The sequence below is a fragment of the Typopeltis vanoorti genome, chromosome 2 (assembly GCF_054136105.1).
Source record: "Typopeltis vanoorti isolate ZY-2024b chromosome 2, IOZ_Tvanoo_1.0, whole genome shotgun sequence".
In the NCBI taxonomy this organism is placed as follows: Eukaryota; Metazoa; Arthropoda; class Arachnida; order Uropygi; family Thelyphonidae; genus Typopeltis; species Typopeltis vanoorti.
The window spans coordinates 91,077,208-91,099,317 of NC_143550.1; the positions used below are offsets into that span (position 1 = coordinate 91,077,208).

General features: G+C 37.9%; 1 protein-coding gene across 2 annotated transcripts in view; it reads right to left on the bottom strand.

The window, feature by feature from the left end:
- Window positions 1–22,110, bottom strand: part of LOC150109247 (uncharacterized) — a 45,955-nt gene that overhangs the window by 10,154 nt on the left and 13,691 nt on the right. For both annotated transcript variants that reach the window (XM_090406711.1, XM_090406712.1), the window contains exons 3-5: window positions 19,031–19,129; window positions 12,248–12,286; window positions 7,813–7,866 (exon numbers count right to left, since the gene is read on the bottom strand). In XM_090406711.1, coding sequence (XP_090262837.1) covers window positions 7,813–7,866; window positions 12,248–12,286; window positions 19,031–19,129 — 192 coding nt within the window. The remainder of the gene's footprint in view (window positions 1–7,812; window positions 7,867–12,247; window positions 12,287–19,030; window positions 19,130–22,110) is intronic.

The following is a 22,110-nucleotide window of genomic DNA, read 5'->3' on the forward strand; positions in this document are numbered from 1 at the left end:
CCACCAGTCTTGATCTCAAAAATATCCTCTGAATTAATCCTATAGAAACCCTTTAGCAATTTGAATGTCTCAATCATATCACCTCTTTTCCACCTATCAACCAATTTCTGCAACCCACAAATCTTCAACCTGTTCTCATAAGGGTCATTCTATAGACCTGATATCATCTTGGTCACTCGACTCTGGATCGTTTCCACCTCCTCCCCATCACGAAGAAACCTAGGTGACCAAATCTGGGCACAGTAGTCGAGATGAGGTCTTATCAAGGCTCGGTACAGAGGAACAATAACTTGCTTGTCTCTGCTCGTCAAAGTATTTTTCAACAACCAAGTTAGTTGATGAGCTGATTTAGCCACTTTTGCAATGTGCCCCCTAAACTTCATCTCCCTATCCACCAACACTCCCAAATCCCTGGCCTCATCAATTTCCTGGAGTACAGTTCCACCAGTGTGGTATACTGCTGCTAATCTTTTCAACCCAAAATGCATAACCTTACATTTTGTCACATTAGATTGACATCCATTCTCCTTAGCCCAGAACACCAATCTATCCAAATCGTCCTGCAAGATTTGACATCTTCTGCATTCACTATTGCCCTACCCAACTTTGCATCATCAGCGAACAAATGAACTGTTCCTCTTAGATCCTTTCCTATATCGTTAATGGACAAATTAAACAACACTGGTCCACGAACAGAACCCTGCAGCATACCACTAGTCACAGGCCGTCTTTTGGACTCTACTCCTGTACAAACTACTCTCTGATATCTCTCCATCAATCACCCTCCTATCCATCTCACCAACCCTATATCCATTCCCATGTGTTGCAGTTTACGGATTAGAATTCCATGTGGTATCCTGTCAAATGCCTTAGCCAGGTCCAGCAGTATCACTGTAAACCCATTACCCTTATCCAATTGAGCCCTCATTGTGTTATAAAACTTGAGCAAGTTACTGAGGCATGATCTACCCTTCACAAAGCCATGCTATCCCCCGTACAGTATCTCATTTTCATCAATCGATTCCTGAATTTTTCCCTTGACTACTTTTTCCAAGACCTTGACAACGACTCCTGATATGCTGATCGATTGGTAATTTGCAACAGTAGTCTTGGATCCTCCTTTATGCAGCGGAACTATTTTCCCCTCTTTCCACACCTTCGGAACTAAACCAGACCCGAGACTCAGATTAAACAACATGGTCAAGTGCACTGATAATTCTTTAGCCGCTTCACGTAAGACCAGTTCCAGTATACCATCCAATCCCACAGATGTATTCACATTAAGGTTCTGCAATAGAATGTTCACCTCTACTTCATTCATCACAATTCCTGTATAAACTAATGGTTCCTTCATTTTTTCAATGTCACCACCTGGATGATATACTCTTGCAAAGTGCTCGCTCAGTAACTATATTGCAAAGGTCACTATATCGACTGATTCAGTGACCTCCTTACCATCGGCATTCCTTAAAATCATTCTGCCGTGTACAGTTTTTTTTTTTTTTTTTGCTTGCAGCATATTGAAAGAACTGTTTGGGATTCTCTTTATCTTGCATAGCTAGTTTCCTTTCATAATCCGCTTTTGCTTTTTTTTACCACACTCGTTACCCTTCTGGCCTGCGCTTTATACCGTTCGTATGCCTGCAGGTAACCTATCTCTTTAAATTCCCTCCACAGTTGTTTCTTTTTTTGCAGCTCAAGCTTAATGGTGTTATTCATCCATTTAACCCCCTACTTGTTTTACTATTCGGACCCTAGGTATACAACCAGCTATAATAACCTCCTGTAAATGCTCCTTGACCACTTCCCATGCTGTATCGACATCCAGCCATTGCAGTTTTACATGCCATGGCACTGAACCAAGCAATCCTCTAAGCGTGTCATACTTGCCAGCACGGTAATTCCACATATACCCTGTCTTAATCGAAAATTCCACACCTTTAGCCACCTCCCAGGTCAAGACCTTATAATCACTCTCACCAATAGGTGGCAACATGGTCATATTCATTACAGTCAAAATTCTCAGATGCTATTACCAGGTCAAGCACTCTCAACCCCCCCTAGAATTTTTAATTCATGCTGTCTCAGATAGTTATCCCTTAAAAATTGAATAAAATCCAGTTCCTCCCTCACATGTCCTCTCCTTCCAATCAATGTTACCATAGTTGAAATCCCCCATAATAGTTACCCTCCTTCCATTCATTCCGTCTATTTGTGCATTCATACTATCTCCACCATCTATTCCATCACCTGATCTATAGCAGCACCCAACTGTATATTTTGTTCTGCCAGTCTGGTCTCAATCTCACACCAAATAGCCTCAAATGAGCTCTTTTCACTATCCTGCAATACAACGTCATCTCTCCTTGGCTAAAGTTCATCAGCTATCATCAGTAACATTCCTCCCCCCCCCATTTTATTCTCTCTGTCCCTCCTAAACACACTATAACCTACACATTCTATCCCACTAACTATATCATCTTCTGTCAGCCATGTTTCACTAATGCCAATAATCTGTGGCCAGGAAGAGCCAATCAAGGCCAAAAATTCTTCCTTCTTGTTCCTAATACTACTGGCATTAGTATACATGAAATGCAGAGGTCCCTTTGTCCCACTCCTATCTTGATGCGTTATTCTAACTATCCCATTCCGATTACTTTTCTTTAGTACTGGCTCGGATACATTATATACATTCTTACACTCAACTGTCTCACTGATGTCCGCATATCCTCTCCCCCCCCCTCCTTGGTAGTTCTAGTTTCCCTGGTTCTGCACATCTAATTTCACTTCATTCAGCAACATTTTTTCCAGTCTCCGCACACCAAATCCATTCAAATGCAGGCCATCCATCTTGTATAAATCCTTTCGCCCATCAAACTCATTCCACACGTCCACAAATTCCACACCACACCGTCTGCATAACCTACGCATAAAGTCATTTGCGATTATGGCCCTCCTAAACTCCTCTCTGTCGTACCGCGGAAACAGATTCGCCATCGTAACTCTGTCACTCTTTTCTTTTGCTACCTCTAGTAATTCCTTCAGGTCCTCTCTCAATGCAAATTTATCATCTTTTAAATCATTTGTTCCTGCCACAACTATCAATTCGTTCACCCTCTGTTTTTGCACTCTAATACTCTCACTCTTCATATTTCTTCAAGATTTTTGAAAGACGTTCGGAGATGCCTTTGACATACGGTATGGGAATCCTGCGGGTTTGTTCTTGTCTAGGTTGGTGTGCAGGGAAGTGACTGATGATTTTTTGGATTGTATCCATTTTGTATGGCGGTATTTTTGATTATTTTCAATTCTTGGTTTTAAGAACCTTTGGAAGTGCAGAATCTGTGTGCTCTGGTTAATAATGATTTAATGATGCCAAATTTCTGAGATGGATGGTGAGCAGAAAAATTGTGAATGAAGCATCCTGAAAAAGTCGGATTTCGATAGACAGAGGTGGAGATGGAACCATTTTCTTTCCTTTGGATGTGTACATCCAGGAAGGAGATACCCTGTGGAGATTCTTTTTCGAGCGTGAATTTGATGCGCGGATGAAGAAAGTTGATTTTATTTAGGAACAAGTGTAGTTCTTGCTCAGAATAACCCCAGACAGACAGCAAAGACGTCATCAACGTATCGTATCCAGATTTTGGTTTAGAATTGAACGTGAAAATTTTTTAAGTTAAAGGGAGATGGTAAATCCCGTTTTATTTTATAGCCGGGTACGAAACTCGGATCGAAATCCATAGAGTTTCATGCCAAAAAAACTATCGGCGAGCCCAAGTGTAAGTAATCACTTGGGTAGTACAACACCAGGGCAACTCCAAGCAAAGGTGGAGCAAACTCCGTTACTAACCTTAATATTCTCTCATAATGTAAAACACAGCTCCTAATAGATGTATATATATTGTTTTACATTATGAGAAGAGGTCACTACCCAGACCGGTTTCAACCTTTTTTTTTTTACATCTATTAGGAGCTGTGTTTTATATTTACATAAACCGGTGTACTCCTATATTGTTATTACTACGATAACGTCACAAGGCTATTTTATCGGCGACGTACGTGAAGTTAAAGGGAGATGATAAATCCCATTTTATTTTATAGCCGGGTACAAAACTCGGATCGAAATCCATAGAGTTTCATGCCGAAAAAACTATCGGCATGAAATATTCTTAATATTCTCTCATAATGTAAAACACAGCTTAGGAGCTGTGTTTTACATTATGAGAGAATATTAACGTTAGTGAAGGAGCTTGCACCACCTTTGCTTGGAGTTGCCCTGGTGTCGTACTACCCAAGTGATTACATACACTTGGGCTCGCCGATAGCTTTTTCGGCATGAAACTATGGATTTCAATCCGAGTTTCGTACCCGGCTATAAAATAAAACGGGATTTACCATCTCCCTTTAACTTAACTTATGTCGCCGGTAAAATAGCCTTTTGGCTCGTTATCGTGAAAATTTTTTCTTCCAGGTGTTCTAGAAAGAGGTTGACTAGGTTTGGTGATAAGGGAGATCCCATTGCTGTTCCTTCCTCTTACTTGTATATTTTCTCTTTCCAGGTGAAGTATCCAGATGTAATAACAAATTTGAATAATTCGACAATGTCGGATGGAAATTTCTGAGTTAGCAAGTCTATCGTTTCCTTATGGAGCAAGAGGGAGAAAATGTCGAAGCTAATTAATGTCTTTTATTTTTGCATGAAACTCTGTGGAATTTTTAATTGATGGTGCTGAGTGGCCTATGAGAGGACGAAGAAGGTTAGATGAATATCTTGATAATTTTTAAGTCGGGCTGTCAATAGAATCCACGACAAGAAATGATTTCATCTAGTACCTTGTTCAGTTTCTTGAGATGTCTTTTTGTTGGATCATAATCAAGTTGGGCGTATGTGTTACGATCTCGGAGAAGTACATTCATTTTTCGGTCATGAGTATTAGTATCTAGGACTACAGTGGTAGTATTTTCCCTTGTCGGCTCTGGTGATAATTATGTTTTTATTCCACTTTAAGGAGGTAAGAGCTTTCAATTCTGATGGAGGGATATTCAAGTCAGAAGGTTTGGCATCATATATTATTTTTGCAATTTCGAAACGCAAATATTGGCTTCAATATTGGACAGATGGCCGATGTTTCTTTCAATGTTGTGTATAAAATCTAAATATGGAATACGACCAATTTGATTATGATCCTACAAAAAGACATCTCAAGAAACTGAACAAGATACTAGATGAAACCATTTTCTTAGATCAAGAAACAATAAAAAAAAAATCAGGACATACCATGCTAGGTCTCCTAGAATATACGGTCTACCTAAACTCCACAAGAATAACGTTCCATTCAGACCTGTCGTGGATTTTATTGACAGCTCGACTTAAAAATTTTCAAGATATTTATCTAACCTTCTCCGTCCTCTCATATGCCACTCAGCATCATCAATTAAAAATTCGCAGAGTTTCATGCAAAAATAAAAGACATTAATTAGTTTCGACATTGTCTCCCTCTTCACTAACACACCCCATAAGGAAACGATAGATCAGCTAACTCAGAAATTCCCATCCAACATTGTCGAATTATTCAAATTTGTTATTACATCTGGATACTTCACCTGGAAAGAGAAAATTTACAACCAAGAAAGAACAGCGATGGGGACTCCCTTATCACCAAACCTAGTCAACCTCTTTCTAGAACACCTGGAAGAAAACATTTTCACGTTTTGGGTTCATTCTGAACAAGAACTACACTTGTTTCTAGATAAAATCAACCTTTTTCATCTGCGCATCAAATTCACGCTCGAAAAAGAATCTCCACAGGATATCTCCTTCCTGGATGTACAAATCCAAAGGAAAGAAAATGGCTCCATCTCCACCTCGTCTATCGAAAGCCGACTTTTTCAGGACAGTACATTCACAATTCTTCTGCTCACCATCCATCTCAGAAATTTGTCATCGTTAAATCATTAGTAACCGGAGCACACAGATTCTGCTCCTCCGAAGGATCTTAAAACCAAGAATTGAAAATAATCAAAAATACCGCCATACAAAATGGATACAATCCAAAAAATTATCAGTCACTTCCCCCACATCAACCTAGACAAGAACAAACTCGTGGGATTCCCATACCGTATGTCAAAGGCATCTCCGAACGTCTTTCAAAAATCTTGAAGAAATATAAACTGGCTGCTACCTACAAGCCATTCAACCAAATCCACAATTGGTTACCTTCTCCTAAAGACAAACTTTTCCCTCTTATGCTACCCGAGGTGTACGTGGTCCCATGCTCCTGTAAATTGTCCAACTATGGACAGACAGGCATATCCATCAACAAACATTTGTGAACATCAAGACCATATCCGTCTCATCAAACCGCAGAAATCTGGTCTCGCGCAACATGTAATTGAAAATCCAAACCATAGGATCCATTGGGGAAAAAAAACAAACTTCTACATAGATCTTCATATAAACATGAACGTTTATATAAAGAAAGTGCTGAAACCCTACGTCATAGACCTAATTTGAACCGTAATGACGTTCTTACACTCCCTAAAGTCCAGGAAATTTTCATCCTAAATTATGTAACATAATTCTATATGTTATCTCATTTTAATGTAATCATGTTTTTTTTTTAAGATATATTTTAATTTATTTCTATAACACTCTACTGCACGCATAGAGGGATTCCATTGTAAGCATGCGCCCTAACTGTTAAATCCTAGTATTGTTTGAATTAACTGTACTTATTTATTTACGCATATGGTTTTGTGAAACTCGCAAGTGAAATGTACAATCACAATATCCAGAAACAAATGATGAAAATCTTAACATGTAAAAGTTCATTACATAAAAGGCACAAACAGCTTTCCAAGTAATCCTTTTTTTTTTTTAAGTAATTACAACTACAGATAAATGTCCAGTCTGTAAAGCAATCCAAGGCCTCATCCGTCATCTTGTGGATGTCCTGTAGGCCACCACCGTGAAATTGGCGCCTTGGGTAGTCGTACACAATATGAGTAATCGTCTGAGCCACCGGAGAACAATCACAATAAGGATGGTCTAACAGCTCCCATTTATGTAGTAGGTAGCCACATCTGCCCTGGTTAGTTCTGATCCTCTTGATTGATGACCAAATCTTCCTAGGAAGAGCAAAACCAGGCTGCAGAGCACAGGGATCTTCTATCAGGAAGCCGTTTGTTGGGAGACTGTTGGACCAGTATTCTCTCCACATGTCAGGTGTTGATGGCAGGGCAGCTGAAGGGAGTTCGTCCATAGACCAGAGAGGCTTTCTAGATTTCAGTCGAAGACCAGGTAGGTTTATGAGAGTCTGATGCAGGGGCAGGAGCAGGTTGCTCATTGCGTTATTAAATTCTTCAATTGAGGCTTGTCTTCTCCGTATATTTGGTGGAGCAATGCTAGATAGGCAGGCAGCCAGGAGAGAGGGGTGCTTCTCACTGTTCCACTAATTGTGCATATGGTAGAGTTTAACTGTTCTGAAGATGTCCTATGATACTTAGGACATATTTACTTAGTAAGTAAGGAGGAAATATTTACTTAGTAAAAAATCTTATTACTGTGGTTACATGTGTATGTTTAGTCATGTATGTTTAGTCATACAACAAATGATAATTAATTGTCAGATTGGTTAACTAGATGTCCGATATTGTATGTGCAGATTGGTTTAAGGTCTGATATCGTATGCGCATGAGTATTCGAGTATAACTTTTCAAAAAATTATACGAGCATATATATAATTTCTTTCATTTAAACATGTTTAAATGAAATCATTAAATTAATTAAAGCGAATAGGCGTCACTTACATGATATTTCTTTTCAGTTTTTATATCTGCTTCGGCGGAATCCGGATCTTGTTCCTAAAATATGGAATATAAGCAAAGATATAAATGCAAATATTAAATGATGCGGATAAGGGTTAGATAATCTAAAATACTTATTCTCTATGGAACTTGAACTTTTTTTCCAACCTAGTAAGCAGAGTTTCATACCGACAGATGAACTTCACCTACCATCTAACAATTATATACATATCACAACAGAAGGATTCAGGCACATAGCTTGTCAATTTGGAAAGTGGAAATTCTATCTCTGCTTCAACAAAAATATCCTAAACATCAATACAAAAAAAAAAAAAAAAAAAAAAGAAAGAAAAAAAAAGTTATTCTCTAACTGGATTTATTTCTTGTTGCCGACAGTAAGGAACATTCAGCCGTGTGCATTTTCTTAAAGTTCCGCAAATTTCGGGTTGCACGCATGGATCGGGATGAAATAATACATTTCAGCCATATAACAAACTTATTATTATTATTATTATTATTATTATTATTATTATTATTATTATTATTATTATTATATGGAGCACTTCCAGGAATCAGGGGCACATCTCTCTCTCTCTCTCTTACACCTCCTAGGTAACAATTATTTTCTTGTTATCTATCATATTTCCCAGGAGAGGGAACAAGAATTACACCTTCTAGGACCCCCCATCGATGAGTCCCTGACTCCCTGGAGGTGGCTATAATAATAATAATAATAATAATAATAATAATAATAATAATAATAATAATAATAATAATAATGTTTTCTTTATATTCATTCAAAACCTTATATTCATCGAAACTTTATATTCACCACAATCTACATTAGCAGCTTATTTCATTCACTCACTACACACTATGAAAAGAGTTTCCACCCCATCTGCAAAAGGTACAAAATTTCCCTACCGTGTATATTATTTCTGGGAAAACTCCCATGTTTCCCTACTGTTTCTATATTATAGAAATATGTAGATAGACTGAAGAAATATGGCTATCTTCATAGACAAAGTTCCAGAAGTCAGATTATGAATTTGGTTATCCAGTGCTAGACTTTTTTGACTGTTTCCTTATCTCCATGGAAACCATATCTGAGCACAGTGGTCCAGAGGTGGTTTTATCAAGGCTTTGTGAAGTGGGAGAATAACTTCCTTATCCCAACAAAGTAGTGTTATTATCTTAATCACCCTTGAAAATGTCGCATTTAAATGTCACTGTCCGGTATCCCTGCAAGTGAGTGATGAGGTCAGCTTCATCAATGACTAGCAGCAAATTCCCATTAATATAATACTTATTCTGCAATGTTTTCAGCGCAAAAATGCACATACTCTACTTGTATTAATAATATTAAGATGACACTCGACATTTGATCACAGAAACAGTCTCTTCAAGTCAGTCTTAAGAATTCTCTATCAGAAATGTCCTGTGTTTATCCTGTTCATGTTGAAACTCAAGGTAAAAGACGGTTAGGCTACAGCTAATTCTCTAGTACATTCCTTCAACACGCATGCTCATATCTCATCCAAACCCACTGCTGTGTTAACATCAATATCTTGGTTTAAATATGGAAAGCTACATATACAGGGTGTTCGGGATAAATTTGACAGTTTCGTAAGGAAAAAGAAAATCTTCTTTGTATCTATTAAATTTAATGAATTGACAAAAAAACATTACAGGCAGAGTTAATTACAATACTATCAACAAGATTTACTCAAAATAACCACCATTAGCATCGATCACAGCTTCAATTCTGCTTCGGAACCTCGAACAAGCTGATGCTACAGTCTCCCTGGGAAGGGCCGCAAAAACTGTTTTAATTTTATCCATTAACTGGGCTTTTGTATTACTGGAAGTGCGATTGGTGTCTTTTTCAACTGCGCCCCATACAAAATAATCCATGGGGTTAAGGTCTGGGGAGTTTGGAGGCCAAACATTTGGACTGGTGAAGTCGTAGAAATTTTCAGACAACCATTTTTGACTTTTCCCAGAGGTGTGGCAAGGGGCCGAATCCTGCTGCCATACATACGGCCTACCATTGGCTACCCTTGTTATCCAGGGCTTGACTACAGTTAGCAACTCCACGAACAAAGCCCGAATTCCAATGCCAGGGTTCTTCAACACCTGTTCCTGCAGATTTGCGAGGAATTCTGCTGTACGAACGCAATCAGATCGTCTGCTAGGGATCTTTCTTCTTGCTACATCCTCGTAGTCACCATTGCAAGTCTCTAGTTCATGCCTGATTGTTTTTACTGTATTCAGGGAGCATTGGGCAGCAGTCGTAATATCCTTATTTTGATGGCGGGCACGAATCATCATGATACAAGTTATTCTCTTCCATGATTCAGGTGGGTTCCAGCTATCCATCCTTTCTGACATCTTGTATATGAATGAAGAAGGGTCCAAACTTTTAAATGAAGAGAAGTGTGTGTTAATACATGTAACTTACGGAAAAATATAATTAATTATAAATATGTCAAATTTATCCCGAACACCCTGTAAATGATTATATTTTCTTTGTCTTAAAAATTCCACCTTATAGGACTATATACAGAGCTCTGAAGTGATAGGCTGGATATTAGTATTTATAAAGTTTGAACCTACAGAGACGATTTCTTCATCTATCTGAATAATATTAACAGACGGCGAATATCTCATCTATAGATAAATATTACCTACCATTTGTTGGTCTCCTAATTAAAGAGAGAGAGAGAGAGAGGGTGAGTTCGAGAAATTGTAAATCCAAAATAAAAATACCCGATAATAGCAGGATATTAATTTTTGAATAAGAAATCGGGCCATGAAAAATGCACAGCTATTTGAAATCGTTTTAAACAAATGTCACCTTGTGGCTGTATCTCATTTCCAGTTGGAGCAGGAAAAACTTGGTAGGTGGGATCATTTCTACATTATCATCAGCAAGAAGGCAGAGAGCATAAGAAGAGTTTTAAAAAGGTGAGTTTATGAATGCTTATGAATGGAAAGAAGAGTGAGAGAGAGAGAGAGAGAGAGAGAGAGAGAGAGAGAGAGAGAGAGAGAGAGAGAGAGAGAGAGAGAGAGAGAGGGGGATTTGAAAACAATGGTAGTGAATTACTCTTTCTCGTACATGCCTTCGAATGTTCTAGATGGAAATGAGATCAAAGTTACAAGATGTATAATTTTTCTTTTATGTAATTCCAAGTTAAACAATGTGGTTTGACAGACTACTCTGAAGTGTAGTAACTTTACCATCACAGTTGTTAAGTATATCAGCCCTCAAAAAACATCTCTTTATATGGATGTAAACAGGCATTTTTGGGGAAGTACATCAAAAGAGAAACAGACATAAATTAAATAAAATCTACACTTTTAAAACAAGTTAAAATGTAATGTATAGCCGGAATGTAGATTACTTTTTAGAAAGAAATTTACAACCATAAATGAAGCAGTTGGAGATATTGATCAGCCATAGATTATTTTATTGCAAATGAAAATGCTATTCCACTAATTAAATGTTTACTACCATCATAATTTGCTCGACCGCTACAACAAAAGTCTGAAAATGTGAAATAATCATCTAAGCTAAGGGATTAAGATGAAAAAATGTGAAATAATCATCTAAGGGATAAAGAAGAAATAAGGGCAAAAAAGAATTTTTTCAAGGCATGTTATAAAACAGGAACTTTATATCTTAGAAAACAACACACTGTTTAGTAAATACATACATACCTTATCAAATTACACTGAAAAGATAACCCTGTCCAATAAAAAGATTACAATTGTTTCGTTACATCTGTAGAACCATTATCTAAATTAAATTCAGATAATGGTTCTACAGATAGTGGCTTTTTAGATAAGAAGTACACAACTCTCATGGCAAATTATCTTTTTAACCTAATCGTAAAATCTGCAAAAGTGATTAAAACACTATATTTTATAGAGGGATTTCATTATGACACAACTAATTGCTTTGTGAAAAATATTTAAAATTGAGGTAGCTTGTTAATTTTTAACATATTAATTTCATCATTTTTTGTTGTTGTTTTTTTTTATTTCCAATACAGAAGGTACCAGGGTTTTTTCTCCCGGAAACTCGGGTTTTTCATCCCTCATACAGACAAATCGGCCCTTCGGAACAAACGCAATTTACAGACAAAAAATACTAGTTGTGGTGGTGGTGGGCGGTAGATGGCGCTGATGTAGATGATTGGTTGTAGAGATTCAGTGTAGTAGTGGTGGAGATGGAGAGTTCTACAATAGGTGTCCTCCCGCGATGAGTCTTCGGACTCCTTGGAGATGTCACGAATAATAATAATAATAACAATAATAATAATAATACGTGTAGTCCGAATTGTAGATATAGAAGCAGCGGAATTGTTTTTTCTCTTCAATTTAACTTCGATCACCCAAGAAAAAAAAAAAGAAAAAAAAATAGGATACACATTACCTCTAATTTTATTCTTCGTTCATGAACGCATTCCATAATCTGCAAAAAAAAAAATGAAAAGAAATATTTAATATTCTGTATAGTCTTTAAATAAACAAAAAAAAAATGAAACACCATGACATGTACCTCTGACTTTAGGTGAGACAAACAACATTTAAAAGAAGTATTCAATCGTTTTCTTATACTGATAATGCATGATAGTTATGGTAAAAATTGGATTCAAGAAGACTTTGAGTATTTAAAAGAGTAAAACGTAAAACTCCAGTCTGACAATACCTCCAAATCATTACAGCATGTATGCAGAAACATATCAGTTGCATATCTGGCTGATTCATAATCATGATCACCACCTACGGTACTGTAACTAGCACAGAATGACTCGTAATATTGACTCGGGCATATCGAAATCAAGTACTTAACAATATACAAAATAATTATAATAATAACATTTAACGCCTATAAAAATAGTCTAAGTACTTGTGCACATGATTTTCAAGTTTTGAAGTATTCATTTCAGCCGATATACGCCTGTTCAGTGTGTTTATTCTCAGAGTATTATTGTGGGATGTGACTACTTGAATGCATAATTCATGACACCTATTTTGGTTCGTATGGAGTCTAGTTCGCGAGCTTGTCACCAATGCTCTGTAGAGAGGATACGCATAATTACTAGATTTTTCTGCACTTAAAAATATCTAGCTATGCCACTGCGACAGACATCACAATCTCGTTCAATCACCAAAAAAGGCGAGGTGGTATGCATTGCCAGGCTGTTTGTCGTTTTGGATTACGGCTGAAGCAACTAAGGCTTGAAGACAGTTGTTTATTAATATGTTGGAAGATTTGGGTTCGAATCTACTGTGGCATGTGGGTAGGTTTGTGAAAGTCGTTAGATGGTAAAAGATTTTTTTTCATCACCAAGTGTGCAACAACCTTGGAGACTTCATGTGAATTGAAAAAAAAAAGTACTCTGTTTGGGGTTTTAGATCAGCGTTCCCTGATCATGTACTCCTTAGCTTACCCAAGGTAGTTCAATGTGCTATAGGTTTCATGGATGGACTAACATTAAAAAAAGTTATATCAACTAACAAGTACCACCATGATAAATTACAGAATAACGTAATGAAAACTAATGTATCAGATAGAAATGTGTGTAAACTTTACAAAATTGTAAATGTTATTTTTAATTTTCTTTTGTTTGTTTATTAAGATCTATATTTCAATCTACCAAACTATTAAATTTTTATTATTATTTATTCATGACATTGGGTAGGAACGAACGATGATACGATTCACTCGTTTTGCTTGGCAAACTCCTTGGAACGCACGCGACTGTGTGTGCGTGTGTGTGTGTGTGTGCGCGCGCGTGCGCTTTCGTTTTCCTCCCAATAGTAACCCTATCAGGAGGTAATTTATTCCTACATGCTCTATTGCATACAATGCTTATATTACATGTAGCTTACAGGTAATGATTAACATTTCTATTTATATTTTTGTATCAACTTTCACATTTATTCATATTTTTATATATACATATATTAACACTATACAGTATAATTCACATAATATCAGTATTTATGTTAGATTACAAGCACTGGAATTTAATCATAATGGGAACTTTAATTAATTCTCAGTAATACTTTTCGATAAGTCTCTGTTTTGACACTGGCCACTGTCTCCGGAAGTGATGTTGTATTAGGGCCATCCGGATGGAGTCCAATAGCTGACACAGTCGTAAAGTATGTGGTCAACAGTTTGTTGAAGGTGTAAACTACAAATACATGATGGTGATTCCAGGATATGGAATTGTGTAAGTAGTGTCTTAGTTTTCCATGTCCCTTTAGTAGCGTGGTTAAACCTGGAGATATGGCTTGTTTTTTCAGCCGGAGTCTCCTTCTGATGCTTGGCAAGAATTCTTTTGTTGTTGATCTGTCTTTTGATGTTTTCCATTCTTCTTCCCAAATGTCTAAGCTTTTCTCTTCTGCAAGTGTTTTTATAGCAGATTTCGAGTACTTTCGGTTAACTTGTTTCTAGACGTTCGTTTCTGGCTGCTTCTTTAGTCGACTGATCCGCTGTCTCGTTTCCTGCTACTCCAGTATGCGCGTTCACCCAGCAGAACTTGATTTCCTATTCCCTCTAGAGTGAGATTCCGAACCAGCTTTCATGTCTGTTCTATTAATACTATATGGTTGTTTTGGCTTTTTATGCCGTCTATAGTGTTTCTACTGTCACTGTAAATTGTTGCTGTCTTTTGATGAGAGGTGTTGAGTTCTAATTCCAGGAGATATGTAAGTGACTGAACTATAGCAAGTTGTTCTGCTTTTGCAGAACAACTTGCTTTGCAGATCGGTGTAAAAGCTGCAATAACGCAAGCTGCCTCGAAAGATAATGTCCTGTATCCTTTAATTGTACGTATGGATATAAGGCGTTGAACTCTATTTAGTTTTTGTCTATTTTTCTTTGATTTTAATAAATGTTTCCAGACAGGTGCAGCATAAGATATCAGTGGTAGTATAGCTCCGGTTTATATTGTTTTCAGCGCGCGTTGGCCTAATCCCCACTTAATCCTTGCCGACTTAGCTAGGAGGTTTACTATTTGTAAGCTTTTTTTCTGCAACATATGAGATGTGCTTATTGAAGATAAATTTTTCGCCTATTGTTACTCTTAGGTATTTTAGCTCACTGGCTAAGTCGAGAATTTCTCCGTTTAGGAAGACTCTTACAGGTTGTTTTGATTTTTTTTGTATGAGATGTGGGGCACTTTAGACTCGATGCTATTGAAGGTAACTTTCTTCTCGCGTGCCCACTCTGCAATTTGAAAGAGCTCTTCGTTGGCCGTTACTTTTAACTGTAAGCCGTCGCGTCCCCGAATCATTATCATCGCATCATCGTTGCTGTATTATCAGAAGTTTAATTAAATGCTCGATTAATGAAAAACTGAGAAATAATTTTTGTTAACACTTTCTCAGATTAAAAAAAAAAAAAAAATCTTAGAAACAGTGTCTCTAGTAGCGACTGGAATCGCACGTGGAACGGTGTTCCTTCCTTTTCTTCCTTCCTTCATTCGTGCCTCCTTGTTTCTGATTTTCACAACATTTTCGCAACAGAATCTTAAGGTCATTTTAGCATCATGTACTGTACAGATATATATGCTAATTTTTGCAATTAAAACGTTTTAGCTGAAACGATTTCCAATCAAACTAGAGAAGAATTATAAAAATCGTGTCAGAATCACTTTACAAAGTAAAAAAAAAAATTATAATATCCCAAATAATATCGCAAGATTATATCCCAACCTCAGTTACAGTGGGGAAAATATCATTTCATATTGATAAAAAATAGAACTATATAGAAAAACAAATAATTTTTCATTCGATTAGTCTCGATCGCAGGTATGGTTTAACCAAACCACACGGAAATTACTTCACTGAAGTGTAGAGAATTTTTATAACAGCTTTTCAACTGAAGATGAGTTGGTCGGTCTTATATATGGATACGCCAGATTTTTAACTCTCTGAACCTGGGGGTGTTTTGTTCTTGCTAAATAAGCAAACTGGCCAGAAAATATATAAGCAGTTAAAGGCTTATACACTAGTCAGGTAGTACTCGCACTCAGAACCGTATGTTTCTAAGAAGCTACGTTACTACTTTGTTGTGATAGTTTAGTAAGCGTAAACATATTGTAAGTGGACGATAAGATTAGCTAATAGAAATGAACGTGCGGGGCAAGAAACTTCTGTTGTGCGCTCTCTACAGTAATCGCCATTATGAACATCAGCGCTGGGCTGTTTGTGTTCTATTTACAATACTAACTAAAATTATGTGGAGCAAAGTTTTCCATTTCGATGATATTGCTCTTGGTTTTTTCAAAAATATTTACGATGATTGTAACAAGTTTTATATAATTTGTTTTCAACGAACGGCTTAAAAAAAATGAATCGATTAAAAAAAATCACATGGACATCTTTATCCATCTTAAATCCCTTTTTTTTTTTTTTAAATATCATTTAGTTACTCGTAGAAAGAATTATTAGAAAGTATATAATTTCACGTTCCCCGCCTTTGTGCTCCAGCAAATGATTGGATTAAACTAGACAAATAATTAGCTTTCTAGAATAAATAAATAAATAGCTTTCTTAATTTATTATTATTATTATTATTGTTAAGAGACCTCCAGGGAGTCAGAGACTCATCGAGGGAGACCACACACACACACACACACACACACACACACACACACACACACACACACACACACACACACACACACACACACACACACACACACACACACACACACACACACACACACACACACACACACACACACACACACACACACACACCAGCTATCGTACTTATTCTTGAATGCATTCGCACTGCTTCCACTCACAACATTCAATGGCAATCCATTCCAATCACGCATCACCCCTCTGAGAGAAAAATCTAGCCCTCACTCCTGCATAGCGGCTTTCATTCTCAGCTTCCAAGGATGCTCTCTTGTCCTTTCCCCACCCTCCATATATTGAAAAATCCCATCAATTGAAATCCTGTACGACCCTTTCAGTTTGTAAGTTTGTAAGTCTCAATCACATCACCACTCTTACTCCTGTTTGCTAGTGTCTGCAGTCTACCAATTTTTAATCCGTCTTCATAGTCAGTATTCCACCATCCTGATATCATTTTTAACACTCTCTCGAATATATCAGAATCACAATAGAAACCAGGAGACCAGACTTGCATCCAGTAGTTCAAGTGAGGTCTTATCAAGGCCTTATAAAAAAGCAAAATTGCTTTCTTATCTTTACAAGTTAAAGTTTGTCTAAACATGGCAATTATCTTTTGTATTTGCAATCTTTGCAAATACAAAAAGTTGTATTTTGTATTTGCAAATAAAAGTTGTATTTGCAATCTTTGCTGCATTGCCCCTGAACTTCAACTTCCTATCTATTAGCAACCCGAGATCCCTAGACCGATCAGTTTCTTCTAGCATAATCTCACCAATACAATACGATACAGGATATCTAATCTGACCAAAATGCATGATTTTAGATTTAATAACATTGAACTGATAGCCATTATCCAGCCGATTGAAACCATTCTGCAAGTACTACATATCAGCAGCACTCCTGATTACTCTACCTATCTTTGCATCATCAGCAAACAGCTGTATGTCGCCTGTCAAATTTTTCTCAATGTCATTAATGTACAGATTGAATAACAGTGGACCAAGCACCCTGATCCTTGTGGTACTCCACTGGTTATTATTATTATTATTATTATTATTATTATTAATCTTTGTACCGGTTACGGGCAGTACTACCCTTACATCACGTCCAGACTTGATATAGGCCTAAGGATTTACAAGTGTTTTATCCTATGCCTGTTCTAGTTATCATTGTAGTCATTCTCTGGTGGGAACGCCATGCCACCAGTGTGTCCTGTAGGGCCCTCAAGGAAAGAACTTTTATATCTTTCTGCGTAATCCGAAGCTGTTTTAAGTCCTTATAAGTATTTGCGCTCCATAAGCCATGTAAAGACATTGGTGGCGCTGGTAAACCTCTGAGTTGCCCCATGCTCCTCCAATATCTTACTAACTAGATCTTGGTTATTCTTATAATAGTTTACCTTTTGTATACTATTTAGTGGGTGCCCTGTTTCCATCACCTGGGCATCAACTACCCAAACGTCACCATCTCTTTTAATCACTAAGTCTTACTTACGTAAACCCGCGGAGGTCCTATAATGTGGTTCCACCGCGGTCTTCCAACCTGTGTTCTTAAAGCGGCTGTTCAGAATGGAGACCACGGCGTCATGCCTCCGCACGCGGATCCCATGGGTGCGGAAGTAACACTGGTCTGTATGAGACAATGTGTCACTTGTAGTCAGCCAGCCCTACAGTTTAAGTCGTCATTTTTATCAATCAGGTACCAAAAAAATTGTACCTGATTTCTCAAAATGACCCAAAATCTCTTCAGATGACAGCACACGTTCCCTCGTTTGGTCGGCAGTCAAACATCCATTATTTTTATTGTGGTTAAAGCCAATAAGAATACAATTTGGTACTCCATCGAGCTGTGGTGCGGGCTCGAGTGGACAGGGCATTGATCCTCGTCCTGATAAGGTCAATATACTCGAACTCAGGGAGGAGTCTGGTGCCATCGCATTCCCAATCATGTTGGGGAGGCACCAGATATGACTCTTTTAAAGGAACACCATCTACAGAGCAGTGCAGCAGAGACGCCCATCGCTTAGTTCTGAGGGTGTTGACTCAATTAAAGTACCTTGATAATGGGACCAGTCTTTAGCCCGCCTAAAGTCTTCTTGTATTAATGGCTATAGAAAGCCTCTCTACAGACAGGGGAAGAAGATAGATAACTTCGCGATTCAAGACCGCCGCAGGCGTGGGATCAGCTTCTAAGTGATGGAACCCCGAGTCCGCCGTCCTTCACCCTTGCGTAGAAATATGCAGTAGGGGTGTCAGGCGGCAGTCGGAGCCATGATCTCAGCTGAACGGATAGCCCTGTTCATTAAGGACAGTACCGAGATATATGTCCTACCGAGCACCAACTTGTGGTAAAAGCAAGGTAGGAGATAGTGGGAAAGGAGAAACATTTCGTAAAAGGAGAAATGCTCCTTTTACGAACGTTTAAGATAATTTCTTTACTTGTTACTATTATGGAATATGATTTAAGGTTTCTATTGAGCGATGTGTGTATACTTCACTTTTATACTGAAAATATTCCAATAACATTTTAAATATACGATATGAATCCTACCTACCTTATTCCATTTTTGCGGAAACGCACACAGTTCCTTCAGTAAAGTTGATTCAATTTTTATATTATAATCCGGTATGCATGTATGAAAAGCATTCTGCAACTGAAAAGTCAAAATATTGCTAAAACAAAAATATAAATAAATTTAAAAAAATAATAATTAGACAACATAGAAACGAGAAAATAACTACATAAATAAAATTTAATATAAGCATTTTTAAATAACGTAATGTTCAGATTTGCTGTGGGTCATACATGAGTGTGCTGAAAAGCTGGGACAATCATCATCATGAAGAATTTGAGGTAGAACCATGTAACTTATACATTATTCTACGTATTCCCCACGAAGTGTTATACACTTGTTACAACGCTGCTGCATCATTTGCAATCATCTGACAAAAAAGTCTTTCCCTTGTTGCACAAACCAGTCCTTAAGTGCAGATATGACTTCATCATCGGTGGTAAAATTTGTTCCTTTCAAGTGTTTCTTTAAATTTGGGAATAGGAAATAGTCAGATGGGTCTGGCGAATAGGGTGGATGAGGCGCACATTGAAAGCCTAAGTCATTGTCTGTTGGGTTTCATGAATGGTGTGAGCAGATGCGTTGTCCTGAAAAAGCAACACGCCTCTGCTTCGTTTCTCGTAGCGTTTTTCATTCAGTTTCGATTCTTTCACAGCTACGTTTTTTGAGCTACTTGGTAAGGATTACACCATCCATATCCCAAAAAAATAATGGCAAGAACTTTCTCTGCTGACTTTTGAGTTAGGAACTTCTTTGACAGTGGATAACCTTTGTGTCTCCATTCTGTTGACTGTTCTTTAGTCTCTGGATCATAGTGATGAAGACATGTTTCATCTACAGTCAAAATACGACCCAAAACATTTGTACCTGATTTCTCAAAATGACCCAAAATCTCTTGAGATGACAGCACACGTTCTCTCTTTTGGTCGGCATTCAAACATCCATTATTTGTGTTGTGGTTTAAGCCAATAAGAATACAAATTGGACGGCCAAATCCCGAATTTCCAGCCCATCCTCGTTCGTTCAGTAGCAGGTACCTAACAGGGTGAATCACGAGAAGGTGAGGATTTGGATATTAGACCAGAAGTCCTGGTCAGTTCTCTGCATTCATTTAAAGGCTATGTGGAGGTTTCCTCTCAGTTATACAGTTTTGAGCCTTAAGTACCCCAAATGAGGGTGCTTAAGGGTCAAGCCACTTCAAACATTTGGGGACCCACTTCGCTGCCAGGTTCTGCATGTCCAGATGTTGGTGAATAATCACCTTAACTCATTCCCTGGATATCCCCAGAGTCTTTGTAATGTTTTTGGCTGGTACCTGTCCATCATCGAAGATCATGGCATGCACTGCATCGTTGTTTTCAGGTGTGATCGTTGTGGAATGACTTCCTGACCTGGGGTAAAATGTTGTCTCCGGTCCCAGTTTTAAACTTAGCCACCCATCTGGCAACTTTTGGATATGTTAGGGCACAGTCCCCTAAAGTTTCACACAAAGTTGGGTGAATCTCAGTAATGGACTTTTCTTGCACGAAAGACTTGATGACAGCCTGCAGCTCTGTAACTTCGAAATTCTTCAAAACCCATGATATGTCTTCTTATATATCCTAAAAGAAAAATAATAAATTATTATAATTTGATGAAACATAGGGGTTAAAGGGATTTAAGATATGATCTTTCTTATGGTTATATCAGTTGCTTTAATATAAATTTCGTTCTAGATGTTTATCAGAACTTTTTAGTCCCCCCCGCCCGCATATACCCAGAAATGAGAAACCGGTTAACAATACTACCACACCAAGCGGATCAGAGAATCAGAAGCAGGAAGCAGCCAAAAAACAGAGCATCCCTAACAAACAACAAAAATCTCATGGAAACAACTCTTAGTCGAGTACCGAGGAGACAGAATCAAGAGGTAGCACTAACGAAACCCAACTTTCGGAAGAACCTCCACCAACATCGATTAAAAGCAATCCCAGAGAAAAGGAAACAGAACACAGACAACTAGCTAACTCTGATAAAGATAAAAATAACGAAGAGGAGCAAGAAACAAAAGCGGAAATACAGCCAAAGACAAACCAGCGCAGCTGCAACAGGGAACCTTTGCCTCCAAGCATTCCGGAATCCTCCCAACAGCCTGTAGAGGGGGATGAAGAGATCAAGCTTCTTAAGTCCTCAGATGATGAAGAGGAAACTGGAATTGCAGGTCTTCCTCACACTGAAGGCCCACTTACAAATGTGCAGCTTCATAGCGTTCTTAAAAAAGTTCGAAGCTCTTCACAAAAACTGCTGACAGCCTATGACCACACCGCTGACATCAGTGGCCTTATCACCCAGCTGGAAGAATTAAGAACTATTCTGGCAGGAAAAAGAGGGAGAAAAACCACCTATCTCAGGAAAAGGATATACTACCTGATAAACGGACTTGAATCCCAGGGGCAGCGTAACTCTCCGTAAAAGAAGTGAGGATTACCGCACCAAAATAAAACTAAACCATAAAATAATGAGCACCTCAGTAAACCTTCTCTCACAACACTACAGGATATGCCACACCACTGCGAAACAGGCTGGTCCTGCAGGATGTAATAAATGACTATGAGCTGACTGACACTTTCAGACACTTGCACCCACTCCTGGAGAGCCAAAGGTCCTACCAGTGTCCTATACCAGGCACGGCTCGACAGATACTAAACATCGATGCACACAATACCCTACATTAGGAGAGTCACATACCATCCATCTCATGCATCAGACCATGATTCCATCCTTCTTAGAATTTGAATTCCTGGACACACCAGACACAAAGGAGGAGCATACTGGATATTTAACAACAGCCTACTACAGGATACAGAATATTTCAGAACCTCCAAAATCTATTTCGAAACTCTCATCAGAGTTTTGAAATAGAAACTACTTCCCAATCAATTTCTGAGTGGTGGTCACTCTTTCAATCCAAAGTTAGGGTATTTACCTAAAAATATAGTCACCAGAGAAATTTGATTAAGTATTCAGTCCTTAAAAATCTGCAACAACAACAGCAATTGCATCATCCAGAATCTGAGGAATAC